We start from the raw sequence: 15220 nt of genomic DNA, 5'->3' as shown, positions 1-15220 counted from the left end.
CTGAGTGGCTAATGCAGATAAAAGCAAGCCTGCACTGCTTGACGCCAGCATGCACCTTTCAAACGGGAGGTGGCTGGGGCGGGTGCTGGGAATATTTTGTCAGCTGAATCTGACCTAGAAAAGTCAGAAATATGACAAAACATACAATAAAACAGACTCCAAGGATTTCCAACACTGCACTGGAGGCCTTATTGCAAAAGGAATAAAGGAAGAGAAATATCTCCCAGGCACAGGGGACCCATTGCTGAGAGGGCAGGAGGAACAGGTACTAATGGAGGTCAACCCAGGACTGAACCCCCAAAATCTTGGATACTGTGCCGCAAATAGTTGCGTGACCACACAAGTGGTCAAACTCAGTGAATATGTATTCATATCCCATATCCTACCAAATGAACCACCAGCGTCAGACACTGCTCATTTCACAACATTCCCAACATTCACCTGCCAATAATCCATATTAATCTCTGTTCAAATATAACACTCATAAGCTTTACCTCACATACTTAACAATGTACCAAAGCTCACACCCTCCACAAACTGCCAGCTGTTCAATCAGACCAGCCAATCATGTTGCGTGACATTCACCAATCCTTCCCTCTCCCATGTAGGGGAAGGCGCCGCACAACTGGAGGCAGCTGGAGCTAATTGCAGGAGAGCATGGCCTGATCCAGAGATGGTGCTGGCTATTATTGGACTACCCATTGCTGAGGCAGTAGGTAGCAGAAGTGCTGAAATCATCGGAGTTGACATTGTCCTCATACTTAAACTTATTTTTCACATTCTACCTCTCCCTCACCCCACACTTACTTCTGATTTGCATGCTACAATTGGTGCAAGTAACTGACCCCTCTCTTCTCTCCGCAATCTTAATTTTGTGCCTTTCTCCTTTCGGATAAGTGCTGCCATGCAAGCTCAGCCTGCTGCAATGGAGCCGAGGATATCAGTGCTCAAAGGAGCTTGTAGGTTGTTACAGCATCCAGCAACCTGTCCTCCAGCAGATAACTAGAATTACTGTTCTGGGAAGGTGGCAGTTGCACAGAGCAATTGTTGTCCTCTCAGGAAGGCAGTGTTCATGCTCCCACATCTGTATTGTTGCTATTTCTCAGTTAGCCCAGACTATTGTCACCCATACCGAGATAGTGCAATCCAAAGCCAGAGCTTCCAGACTCTATGTTGCTCCAGGTCATCCACCAAGTCCACTTAAAGCCTCCTTCACTGAAAGTTAGCAGCATTTTGCCATGTTTTAATAATGATATAAAGATGCCAAACTATCATAAAGGATTGGGTGAACATGTTGTGGATTCATTTATTGAGACTAGGCGCATGAGAGCATTTACACATCGGTAGAAAGCTTGAAGACACCAGCAACAGAGCTGAGTTTGCTGTGTTCTGTTAACAGGCCAAAGTGAATTGAGACTGGATTTCATGGCACACTTCCCTTCTAGTCAAGGCATGCTGCTATTCTTTAAAGGCATGTTACAACATCATCTTTTCCTTTTAATGATACTTCCCCCCCCACCCCCTTTTCCAAAGGAGTATAACTATTTACAATATATGATTATGTTTAGTTGTCGCTACTTATGGGGTAATCTGCTGGTACACCCAGGTCTTGCCGTGGTAACTTTATATGAAGATGTCTTTAATTGCTCAGTGATCTGTGGGGTTGTCATTCTTGGATGTTGTTCCTGGTTGCATTTGGGACCTTGTCCTAGATGCAGAAACTTCATATGGAATCAGTGGATCTTTGTGCTGACTGGTATATGCTCTAGACATGCCTCATACTTATTGATGATGACTTTAATATCATTGTTCATATCTGGCCCCAATAGACAGCTGCCTGCACGTTTTATCTTCTGATCTATGCCCATGTGCGAGTGATGAAGTTGTTGAAGAATATTGGTTCACAAAAATTTCAATATGATATCCTGCCTGCCTTGGAAAAATTACTCACTGGGAGATGCCTAGCTCATCCCAGTAAAGCCCAAAATGTTCTCACGTATTAAGGGACATGCTGAATTGAATCAGGTTGTCCTTCAATGCTGAATTTACACAGGATTTTCCACAGGTTTTGCAATGTGGAATACTTTGCTGTTTCCTCTTGTAGTTGCTGACATTTATATTATGCAAAATATACCAGATGAATTTGGAAGACATCTTCAAGTTCGATGTCAAGGATCTCCCTTCTGTTTTCACTGGGTTAGATAATCTGCTAAGTGTATCCAATGTGCTCATCAAGTTACCTTGCTTGTACCCATTCTCGCAGTCATAACCTTGAATCTCTATCAAGAGACATACCAGTTTGGCAGTGCACTGTCCAGTATTTTTTGCCAGATTATTTCAACTAATTTGTGGTTGGTCGCTGCCATAAATCTTGTGTCAAATGCATAGGTATGAAAATATATGATTCCAAACACCAAAGCTAATGGGCGTGATTCTCCGCTCCCCACGCCGGGTAGGAGAATCGCGGGAGGGTCCCCTGACTAATTTCACAACCCCCTGGCGCCCCCCCGCGATTCTCCCACCCCCCGCTCGGAAGAATCGCCGCTCGCCGTTTTTCACGGCGACCGGCGATTCTCCGACCCGGATGGGCCGAGCGGCCTGCTGTTCGCGACCGTTTCACGACGGTGGCAACTGCACCTGGTCGCTGCCGTCGTAAAATCGCCATGAAATCGCCGTGAGATTCCCGTTTTGGGGCTTGTAGGGGGCCTGGTGGGGAATGAGCACCACGACTGTGCTCGGGAGGGGACAGGCCCGCGATTGGTGCCCACCGATCGTCGGGCCGGCGTCTCAATCGGACGCACTATTTCCCCTCCGCCACCCCGCAAAATCAAGCCACCACGTCTTGCGGGGCGGCTGAGGGGAAGACGGCCACCGCGCATGCGCGAGTTCGAGCTGTCAGCCGTCGTGATGTCAGCCGCGCATGCGCGGGTTGGAGCCGGCCAACCTGCGCATGCACGGCTGACGTCACATAGGCGCCACCGTCTTGTCATTCTCGGCGCGCCGCCTTGACACAAGCATCAAGGCCCGGCGACCAAGAATAACGGAGCGCCGCTCCTAGCCCCCCGGGTGGGGGTGAATTCGGTGAGAGGAGCGGGCTCCGAGGCCGTCGTGAAACTCGGCCGAGTTCACAACGGCCTTCATGATTTTTTCCGGGAGCGGAGAATCGCGCCCAATGTTTTTGATTGAACTTGAAGTAGTTGGATTATGTTATTGGCAGAGATTGTATGCATGCTCCTAGACGTTTCTGCGAGGCAACTGCCTCCAGGATAATTGTCTCCTTGGGATGAAAAATTGCAATGTTAATGTATCTGATATTGACTGTTTAAGTGCTTCAAAGTGGTATTGGTCTTTGTGCCATAGGAAAGGCACATCATTTCTCAATAATTCCATTGCGAGGACATTTGAAATACCAAATTTGAAATGTAAGGAGGTAGGAGATCAAAGAGACCAAGACATCATTGAAGATCATCGTTATCTTGAAAAGTTGGCATGGCTTTAATATCCACTATTTTACTTGGATTAGGATGTATGCTGGCACTGGAATAAATAGAAATAAAGAAATTAATCTGCTTCACGTTGATATTGTATTTTTCAGACTGTTGAGCACCAAAACTTCATTCCGTGGAACGTGCATCAATAAGTGCAGATTATGGTCATGTTCTTGCTTTGTTCTACCAATAACAGCTATGTAATCAATGATACAGATGTAGGACATTTCTAGGATATATAACGTTCCTCAAACTGCATTCTTGCCACATTCTGAGATCCACGCTCAGCGCCACGAGCCGCCATATGCACACACTTGACATCTCTCTCCAGCATTGCCAACTCACGCTATCTCAAAGCTGTCCTTGTCCCCAGTTTCATTTCATTCTTCATCTCATCTGACACCTTAAGAAGAAAATTTTTTTCTTCCTTTCAGGTTTTAAAGAACGCAAACTCCAACAACTCATCAATACCAACGGCCACCCAGGACCCTCCACCCCTTCCCGCCCCTCGGATCCTATTGTTTCTAATCCCAACCCTTGCTGTGTATTCACCATTTCCTCTGACCTTCCCCTCTCTCATATGGAACACGCTGTACTCAGCTTCATATCCTTATGCCCCCACCTCAATGAATTCCGGGCTCGACATGATGCTGAACTCTTCTTCCACCATCTTCATCTCCATGCTCACTTCTTCCGGCAGGAATCTACCCTCTGTTCAACAGATCCTTTACCTGCCTCCAGCATTCTCCCTCCACCTGGACCCTTCCCTATGGCTGCTTACCAGCTCTTGATCTTTTCATTCAGAACTGTCGTCGTGACATCAGCTATCTCAATTTCTCTTCTCCTCTCACCCACTCTAATGTATTGCCTACTGAACTGGCTACACTCTGCTCTCTCAGGTCCAACCCTGACTTTGTCATCAAACCCGCCAACAAGGGTGTGTCTGTTGTTGTCTGGTGTACTGACTCCACCACCGAGCATCGAGCCATTGTTTCCAGGATTGTCACTGACCTCATCTCCTCCGGAGATCTGCCCTCCATAGCATCCAACCTCATAATGTCCCAATCCCGGACAGCCCTCTTCTACCTCCTCCCCAAAATCCATGAACAGGACTATCATGTCAGACTGCCCCACATAACTTATTTCTTCCCATCTTGACTCCATACCCGCTTTGACAAAGAACCATTCAAACAGCAGGGTAGCATGGTGGTTAGCATAAATGCTTCACAGCTCCAGAGTCCCAGGTTCGATTCCCGGCTGGGTCACTGTCTGTGTGGAGTCTGCACGTCCTCCCCCTGTGTGCGTGGGTTTCCTCCGGGTGCTCCGGTTTCCTCCCACAGTCCAAAGATGTGCGGGTTAGGTGGATTGGCCATGCTAAATTGCCCGTAGTGTCCTAATAAAAGTAAGGTTAAGGTGGGGGGTTATTGGGTTACGGGTATAGGGTGGATACGTGGGTTTGAGTAGGGTGATCATGGCTCGGCACAACATTGAGGGCCGAAGGGCCTGTTCTGTGCTGTACTGTTCTATGTACTAACTCGAATCATTAGGTCCCTTCTCTCTCCTCAGATGTTGTCAGACCTGCTGAGATTGTCCAGCATTTCTGGTTTTGATACAGATGCATCCTGGTGAGCATGTAATGCAGTCCATCTGAGCTTAAAATAAATCCTGGTTGACAGCTTGAAAGGAATTCGTTGAAAGCCGTATCTTAATGGGGTACAACATGTAGTAAGCTTTTGGGACACTCCAAGGGATGTACTGAGCAATAATCATTCATCAAACTGAGAAGTTTTCACCTGCAAATCACAAATTTAGCTCTTCCAATGTAGATATTTTGTAAGGACAATGTTTCAAAGCTGCATTTAAATGTTGTGGGACAAGCCACACTCACGATGATCGTTTTTTTCTTTGTGACACACAAATTGAACTACACCAGTCTGTGTGATCGTGCACTCTTTTAGTGATCCCCCTCCATTTTCTCTAGTTTGATCTTTAATTTGCCTTGTAATGAATGTCGCACTTAGGTGCTTGATCAATTGAAAGACTTACATTCTCCTGCAAGTATAATGTTGTAGTTCCCTTTAAACTGCCAATTTTGTAAAAACATTCTGGATATTTCTATGTTAGGTCGTGCATTGAGGTGATGTGAGTAGTTTCTGAGGTTCATCTGCCATAGGAGGTCTGACTGATTCCATAGAATGTCACTAGTGTGAGGTGCCAGCGTGTCAGTAGAATCATCAAGCCTTTAATCTCCATGATGTAGAACATCTGTGACACCCAGGAGGATTGATTGTACTTGCACTCCAGGATTATGGATCCTGCACATCCTGTTGTGCACTGCAAGTTTCACAGTAGTAGCTTTTGCCATGGCCTTCCTCATCTATGGATACATGTCTTTTAGAATTCACAGAGGTAATGTGTTGGCATGTGCTCCGTGTCAATCTTAGCCAATAATGAATAGTTACCAACTTTCTTAAGGCAGATAATTAGAATCATGGCAAACACTTCAGATGGTGTAAAGGCTCCTTTCCTTTCCATACGATCAACAATATGAAACATAGTAAGAAGTCTTACAGCACCAGGTTAAAGTCCAACATGTTTGTTTCGAATCACTAGCTGTCAGAAGAATAGCAGTTGTTAGCTGGAAAATTTGTGGATGTCGTCAGTTGTGTCGATTCTTGCAGGGGTTCCAAAGAGTATGGGCGATTGTACTTTGACATGGAATGCGCTGAACTGCTGTCATTTAACATGAGAGGAATTTTCCTCTTCTCGCCAATGATTCTACTGCATTGCACAAGTGAAATCAATAACTGAATGAAGTTTATTCACGACTTTCTGTTGCTGTGTGTGCTTCTGTCGCAGGCTGGCCACTTCACGCCACAATGCTTCGTTTTCATGCTTCATGTTATGTAGTTTGGAGTCCAGATTCTCCTGCTTCCCTTTCATGATTTGAACATCAGTTAGAATTTTACTGACTTTCTCCTTCATCAGGAGCAGTGCTCCGAAAGCTAGTGATTCAAAACAAACATGTTGGACTTTAACCTGGTGTTGTAAGACTTCTTACTGTGCTCACCCCAGTCCAACGCCAGCATCTCCACAATATGAAACATGTTCACTGCACATTGCCTCATTGTACACATTACCATGATTCTCTGGTTTGTTAATCATCTCATGTGTATGTTTCTGACATACCGTATGGTTGTTCTGAATTCTTAAATGTCCCTGTTATGTAACGTCTATTTGGATCAGTGCACAGCTCTTTGTACCTGCATCAGCCTTTCCTCTAGTGTACCATCGCTGCTAATGACCCATTCTGCCACATGCCTTGCAGAATTGCTGGAAATCTGGCACACAGAAGGCCATAGCTTTCACATGTTTTGCAGGGTTTGGGTGTTCTGATAAATGCATCACCAATTGGGATTGTGCTTAGAACTTGTAAGCTTCATCCACCTGCAAGGATTGCTCCATACTTATGTCCATCGTTGAGTAGGTCTTCAATGCTATACATCTTGGGCTTGTCTAGCAGATCTTTCTGGAATTCTTTGATGGGAATGGATGCAATCATTAATTCAAAGATTCTGTTGGATAAGCACAGAATATGCCCTTTACTCCACATTTGCTGACAAAGTTGTCCATGGATTTTTGCAGGCAGTTGTCAAAATGACATGAATGGTATTTCCGGTGGCGGCCATGGAGTGAGTGATTGCATATTTGGTGGCTCCCGCTCAAGGTGGAATTTCTTTTTGGTCTTTCCCCACCCAAATGGTGTGGCATTTGAGGGAAAAAAGGTGTATGAGTGCCCAAGGAAGGTAATACACCTCTGTTGAGGCTAGTGTATGGATCAGCAGATGAGAAGTGCCACGAGAAATAGAGAGCAGCTGGAGCAGGAAAGTTGTCATGGTGCGCTACAGGTGAAGATAGCAGAGGGCAAGGCGGCAGTGCTGCCCGCCCAGTGGTTGATGGAGCAGCTGGTGGAGTTTTTGAATAACAAGTTCCAGCAGCAGGTGAAAGAGGGTTTGGAGGATTTGGCCAAGGTGGTAGAGCCGCTCTGGGCGGTGATTGAGCAAGCGGAGCAGAGGCAGGAAACTCAGGGCCTGGCAATCCAGAAGGTGGAGGAATCAGTGTGGGAGAATTAAGACTAGCTGGCCTCATGAGAGATGGAGCTGGGGATAGTGTTGACCCACCAGAAGAGGCCAAGAGAGAAATTGGAGGACCTTGCAAACCATTCCAGGAGGTAGCAATTGAGAGACCGGAGGCTGCCAAGCATGTGATGAACAGTTGGAGATTCCGATGGGCGAAGGGTCTTCGGCCGCCCCTCAAGGTGGATCGGGACATAGGCCGCTGAGGAGGAGGCTGAAGGTGGGAAAACTGCGGAGGGTGATGCTGATGAAGCTACATCAATTTTTGGACAAAGGAAAGATTCTAAATTGGGTGAGGCAGACCAAGAAATGCACCTGGGAAGGGAGTGAGCTGCAGATTTACCAGGACCTGGATGCAGAGGGGCGAGTACAATTGAAAAAAGGCGGCCCTCTTTATGAAGGGGGTGAAGTTTGGGGTTTTGTACCCTGCCAGGTTATGGGTGACACATCAAAAGAGGAATTTTATTTTGACTTACCAGAGGAGGCTCTGGACTTCATGAGGGACAATGGACTGAGAGGAATGTGAAGATATTGAACTCTGGAGAGGAGCTTTGTGTTCATTGTGAGGCACATGGGGTGGGCAATTTTGGGTTGGGGTGGACTGAAGGGGTGAGGGGAAGTCAGACGCCTTGGGAAAGGGCCATCGTGCTAGCTGGGCAGGCTAGTTAATGGGAGTGAAGTTGGGGGTTTTCAGGAGGAAGGCTCAGAGGTGGGGGGGGGGTAGTTTTTTTTGTTTGGTGGTGAGGGGAAGGGTTGCTGACATGGGTGTGGTTGGTGTGGTGCAGTTGGGAAGGGAGACATAACAGTGGACATCCAAGGATGGGCTTGAACGGATGTGTGACATGGGCCGGGGGTTGGCTTAAAAAGCGACATGGGGGGGTGGGGTGGACCCGTGGAGGCTTGGGAGGCTGATGGCAAAGATGTTTTCATACTTCTCCCATGTGCACTTGGTGTACTCCCAGATTAACCTTTTTGTGATGGACAAGGTGCTGCTGGCGGGGATGGCTGACATGGAGTACTCGGCAAATGTGGTTTATGACCTCGCGCCACGTTGAGTGGATTTGTGTGTTGTTCAAGCAGACGCCCAACAGCCACAGTGGAGGTTAGATGTGGGGTTATTAGCGAATGAGGGGGTGAGAGCGGCTACACGGGATATGTGAAGTTGAACGACACGAGGAAGGTCACAGCTGCTACGCAAAAGCACACAAGGCGGTAGTCAGGGGGAAATTTGTTATGATTTGTGCGCACAGGGAGAGGATGGAGCGGGAGGAGAGAGCAGGGTTGATAGATGAGATTCTGAGGGTGGATCGGAGGGGTGGCACGGTGGCACAGTGGTTAGCACTGCTGCTTCAGTTCTGGCCTCGGGTGACTGTGTGGAGTATGTGCATTGTTCCCGTGTCTGCTTAGGTTTCCTCCTTGTGCTCTGGTTTCCTCCCACAGTTCAAAGATGTGCAGGTGGATTAGGTGGATTGACTATGGTAAATTGCCCTCAAAAAAAGGGTTTGGTGGGGTTACGGGGATAGGGTTGTGGCATGGGCCTAGGTGTGTGCTCTTTCCAAGCGTTGATGCAGACCCGATGGGCTGAATGGCCTCCTTGCACTGCAGAGATTCTATGATTCTACTCGGTGGCACTGGAGGAGAGGTTGTTGAAGGAGAGACAGAGGTTCCAGATGAAGTTTGAGTTTGTGTCCACGGGAAAAGCAGTGGGACAGCTGCGGAGGGCCAGAGGGGCAGAGTATGAGTACAGGGAGAAGGCGAGTAGTATGCGAGTAGGGTGCAGTTGAGGAAACAAGCAGGTAGTGGCGAGTGAGATTGGTAGGGTGATAGATGAGAGGAGTAAGGTGGTGAGGGACCTGAAGAGGGTGAATGGGGATTTCTACAGGAGGCTGTATGAGTCGGAGCCCTCGACAGGGGAGGAGGGAATACGACGGTTCTTGGATGGGTTGGATTTTCCTGAGAGCGAGATGGTTCAGGGACTGGGGGCGCCGACTGGGCTGAGGGCGGTGATGGATGGCATTGGTGCGATGCAGGCAGGGAAGGCCCAAGGGCCAGTTGGGTTCCCAGTAGAGTTTTGTAAATCATTTGGTGCAGAGCTGGGGCGCTGCTGGTGAGGACTTACAACGAGTCGGGGTGGGGGGATCTTCTGCCTACATGATGCAGGCTCCATCTCCCTGATTTTCAAGAAGGACAAGAACCCAGAGCAGTGTGTTTCATACTGTCTGAAATCGCTTCTGAACAATAATGCGAAGGTGGTAGCATCGCGAATTCATGGCTGTATGCCGGGGTGATAGGGGAGGACTCAACAGGATTTGTGTAGGGAAGGCCACTGTCAGAAAATGGGCGGATGTTACTTAATGTAATTATGATGCCTTCTGAGAGGCAGACATGGTGGTGGCGATGGATGCGGAGCAGGCTTTTGATCGGGTGGAGTAGGCATACTTGTTGGAGGTGCTGGGGCGGTTCGGGCAAGGGTTTGTGGATTGGGTATTGCTGCTGTACGGGGCGCTGGTGGCGAGTGTACGGACGAACCGTTTGAGTTCGGGATAATTTGGGCTACATCGTGAGATGAGACAGGGGTGCTCAATCTCCCCATTGCTTTTTGCATTGGCAATAGATATGTTCGCAATGGCGCTTAGGGCGTCAAGGGATGGGAAAGGGATTGAGCGGGGAGGAGGGGTGATGCCAAGCCTAGGGTTTCGCTATACACTGATGATTTGTTACATATCTCGGACCCGGTGAGTGGCGTCGGAGGGATTATGGAGATTTTGGGGCATTTGGCTGTTTTTTGGAGTATAAACTGAATATGGGTAAGAGCGAGGTGTTCTCGATCAATGCCAGAGGGCAAGAGAAGAGATTAGGGAAGTTGACATTCAGGGTGGTGGGGTGAGCTTTAGATATTTAGGAATCCGGGTGGCACAGAGCTGGGCCCAGTTACATAAATTGAACTTGGCATGATTGGTAGAAGGAATGATGGCGGATTTTAAGAGGTGGGAATTGTTGCCGCTATCGCTGGCTGGGCCAGCGTAGATGGTGAAAATGATGGTGCTGCCTAGGTTCTTCTTCGTGTTCCATCTTTGTCCCCAAGTCCATTTTTAGGAAGGTTAATGGGATATTTTTGGGGTTAGTGTGGGCAGGGAAGACCCCATCCTATGGGTGAGGTGGGTGTTCTCGGGGCGGGAGTAAGGTAGGGTGGGGGGGGGGGGGGGCTGGCGTTGCCGAATTTGATAAATTACCACTGGGTGGCGAATATCGCGATGGTGAGGAAATGGACTGTGGAGGAGAGATCAGTTGGCAGCAGATGGAGGTGGCATCGTGTAGGGGGGCAAGTTTGAGGGCACTGTTGTTGACACCTCTTCCGTTCTCGCCGGTCAGGTACTCCGTGAGTCCAGTGATGTTGTGGACATCATGGGTGTGGAGGCAGTGTAGGCAGCATTTTGGGCTGGAGGGTATGTTGTTCGGGGCGTCGAAATGTGACAATCATAGGTTTGTGCCAGTGGGGCTGGATGCATGGTCCAAAATGGGCAAGGTGGAATGCTGTGTTGGTGTTGGTATCAGGGCAGGCTAGTTATTTGAAATGCATTCAAGTTCCTCCCACCACATCAAAAACAGCTCAATGCTTTCTGCTGTGAAAAAGAGGAAGTGAAAGCACTGAGCTGCTTTTGACGTGATAAGGAACTGTCAATCAGAACAAGAGTGTTTAGAAACATTGTGGTTAGCTTCAAAGCAGGCTATTTGAAATGCATTCAAGCATGAAGGGAAAATTAAATAAACAATCCACCAAGCTGCTATCTGTGAAGTAATAAAACTGTCAATCGGGCGGCACAGTGGCACAATGGTTAGCACTGCTGCATCACGGTGCCGAGGTCCCAGGTCACTGCCCATGTGGAGTTTGCACATTTTCCCTGTGTCTGCATGGGTCTCACCTGCACAACCCAAGGATGTGCAGGGCAGGTGGGTTGGCCAAGCTAAATTGCCCCTTAATTGGAAAAAAAGATTTGGGCCCTTTAAATTATAAAAAAAAATTAATTTAAAAAAACTGTCAATCACTGGCTAATACAATGTATTGGTTTGTGAAGTTGAATTGAAAGGCTGTCAAGGGCACTGCAGTTCTTTGAAGTGTACTTGGCTTTAGAGGAAGCCTCTGACACTTGTAACAGCTGCTGCTTTAAATATGTTTGTCTCAGGCAGCATATGTTGGGGAAGGGTGAGTTAAAATGTAGTGATTTTTCACTCTACTGCCTTGACTGCTCTTCAGCTTTCAGGCAAGTGTGACTGATGGGGGTCCTGATGGGAGTTCGGGGTCTCTAATTGGGGTCTCTGTTGGGGGTCTGATGGAGGTTATCTGGGAGGGATTGATGAGAGGGACGGTGGGGTGTCTAATGAAGGGAGCTGGGGTTTCGGTGGGTTGGGTCGGGTCACCCTTGTGTTTGTGCTTTGGGGGGGGGGGCGACCCAGAATTCCTGAGGTTGGGGAGGAGGATGCCCCTTCTTGTCAGTGGAGTGGGGGGGGGGGGCAGCATTTGCATTGTGGGGGGTATGGTAGACCATCGCCAGACTTCAGTAACGGGGCGCCTGCTCAAAATTCCTCCCATCCTCCTGCTACCCAGCATACCCCTCCCACTCTTCTGCCACCCTCCTTAAATGTTTTTATTTAAACTATTAAATCAACATGTTTCATTCAAAACAGTGTATAGGGATTTGCGAATAACAATAAAGGCATTGCTATAATTATTTTATTGTAACTAAGTTTGAGCTTGTGCAATGGGAAATAAGAGTGAAACTAATATGTTCTCTGAAATATTGGAGACCTCTTAAATTTCGACAGAGTGATTTCCTTGTATGGCATGGGTACCAATCCATTTAGATCAAGTTGGATTTGGATTTGTTTAGTGTCACGTATACCGAGGTACAGTGAAAAATATTTTTCTGCGAGCAGCTCAAACAGATCATTAAGTACATGGAAAGAACTGCTGGATGCTGAGGCAACTGACCCTGGCCTGAACTATGGCAAAGTCACGTGAAATGATCATAGCATCCCTCAGCTTCAGGAGAAGCAAAGAAAAACAGTCAAAAAACACACTTTCTGTTTCAGATTGCTAATCAGTCACCCTTGATGGCATGTGTGCATGTGAAGGCCTCAGAAGAAAACAAATTAAAACACTGTTTTCTTTACACCTTCCATGATTAAGTTCCCAGTTGACAGGCACTGTTTAAACTGACACACAAGTGGTCTCTTGCTTGAGTACCACTTGTGAGTGGCCACAGAATTATTCCCTACGGTGAAACAACATCCTCAGCAGAAAAGTAAAAGACGGCTAATTGGTTGGACATTTATCGTTGCTGAAGTGGTCGAGTGCTTCCTTTCGATGTCGCACATTTCAATCCCAGTCTCACTCACTCTCAACATTTGTTCAGGATGAATAGCCTGTTCAGACTTATAGCGACCAATTCTGTTGATGTGGTTATGCAGTTCTTTTCTTCCAGAATAATTATTCTGGCTTCTTTACAAAACAATTTCAGACTGAACTTATCACAACTGTGAAAGCCAGTTAATGAGCAAATGACACAAAGGAAAGTTTTTTTTAAAATTTAGAGTACCCAATTATTTTTTTCCAATTTAGCGTGGCCAATTCATCTAACCTGCACATCTTTGGGTTGTGGGGTTGGAACCCACGCAGACACGGGCAGAATGTGCAAACTCTACACAGACAGTGACCCGGGGCTGGGATTGAACCCGGATCCTCAGCGCCCTCGGCAGCAGTGCCAACCGCTGCGCCACTGTGTCGTTCTGCTCAAAGGAAAGTTGTTAAGATGCAGATTCCTGCCTTCTACATCCTTAATGTATAAATATTTGTTTGTAAGAACCATTTAGATATAAATTAATGCTTTATGTTGATGGTCTGAACAGCATTGTAACTGAACAAATATTGGTTAAAGAACACAGAGATCCTTTTAAGAGATTAGACGTGGCTGGCAGGCATAGCAGATTCATAGCAGCAGCACGGTAGCATAGTGGTTATCACAGTTGCTTCACAGCTCTAGGGTTCCAGGTTTGATTCCCGGCTTGGGTCACTGTCTGTGCGGAGTCTGCACGTTCTCCCCGTGTGTGCGTGGGGTTCCTCCGGGTGCTCCGGTTTCCTCTCACGGTCCAAAGATGTGCGGGTTAGATGGATTGGCCCACCTTCGTGTCCAAAAAGGTGAAGTGGGGTGACTGGATTACGGGGATAGGATGGAAATGTGGGCTTGGGCAGGGTGCTTTTTTTTAAGGGCCAGTGCAGACTTGATGGGCCTTCAGCACTGTAAATACTATGATTCTATAATGCAAGCTAATTCAGTGAAAAGCAAGGCTCCAATACATTCACCTGCCTTTTTTGTTGCATTCTTCTACTTGTCAGTATATAATCTTGCCTCTTTGTAATGTTGTCTGCTTGACATTTCTGTGGACGAGTGTTACTTTGCTAAATTGCTGGCTTTTAAAGCAGATCAAGGCAGGCCAGCAGCACGGGTCAATTCTCGTACCAGCCTCCCCGAACAGGCGCCGGAATGTGCCGACTAGGGGCTTTTCACAGTAACGTCATTGAAGCCTGCTCGTGACAATAAGCGATTTTCATTTCATTTTTTTTCATTTCAAATATATGTGAGCCTAGCTGTTATCAATTGGGGCCAATCAGCATTCACAACCAAGCCGAACCCTGCCTTTCCCAGCTTCTGTGAATCCACATTTCGCTAGCAATCAAGAGTCACAAATTTGGTTCATAATCTTTCTCTCTAACCCCAAGGTGTTGTGTCCAGTTATGGTGCCTTTTTGGTGATATCAGTTGACTCAGCCTAAACTAGTGTTGCAGAACATGGGGTCTGTGTACCTTGGCCACTGACTATCAAAACCCAGGAAGCTACCCAATAGTGTTAAATATGTTTGCCTAACCATGATAATCTGTTGTTGGTAATGGTTTATTAAAGTTCATAACTGGTCACTTACAACCCTTTTGGAATGCAAATGAATATTTAAAGCCGAGGTTTTCCTCCATAACTGTAGCTTGTTATGTTTGCTGTATCAGGGTAAAACAACCATATTAAAGTATTAGATCTTAAAACAAGCCAGGCAACAATGGTCTAAATGGGAACAGCTGAAGGCTCAGAGCTGCCCAGCTAACCAGGGATGCAAAATCATGCAACGCAACTGGTTGCGTCCAGAAGATAATGCACAGTTAATGTTTTGCATGTCAATGTTAGCAAGAAAAAAATATTCTAAAAAAAATGACATTCCTGGTGTTTGCCTTAATTGATCATACCCTTTGTTTCTCTCAAGACTAAAGACCCAAAGTTGCGGATTTCACTGAGTGACTTTGTCACAGCTTTTACCGTAACCCCTTTTGGAATAACTCGTTATCTGACTTTACGTGAGCCAGTTGACAGAGAACGTCAGCAGAATTACACTTTTACAGTAAGATATATTTCCTGTTCCTTCTGCATACAAATCATATCATTCAATAGGCAACTTGAAAGAAAATGAAAATAATCTAAATGATTGGACAGTTAATCCAAATTGTCAGCCAAGGTTGGGTGCTGATTTTTATTTTTCATTGCATCTAAAGTT

General features: G+C 46.8%; 1 protein-coding gene across 13 annotated transcripts in view; it reads left to right on the top strand.

The window, feature by feature from the left end:
* pcdh15b (protocadherin-related 15b) overlaps window positions 1-15220 on the top strand; it is a 1980039-nt gene that overhangs the window by 1411458 nt on the left and 553361 nt on the right. For all 13 annotated transcript variants that reach the window (XM_038773429.1, XM_038773427.1, XM_038773426.1 and 10 more), the window contains one exon: window positions 14933-15067. In XM_038773429.1, the coding sequence (XP_038629357.1) occupies window positions 14933-15067 (135 nt within the window). The remainder of the gene's footprint in view (window positions 1-14932; window positions 15068-15220) is intronic.

Source organism: Scyliorhinus canicula, chromosome 16 (assembly GCF_902713615.1).
Source record: "Scyliorhinus canicula chromosome 16, sScyCan1.1, whole genome shotgun sequence".
NCBI classification, from domain to species: Eukaryota; Metazoa; Chordata; class Chondrichthyes; order Carcharhiniformes; family Scyliorhinidae; genus Scyliorhinus; species Scyliorhinus canicula.
This window is presented reverse-complemented; position numbering and strand designations above follow the sequence as displayed.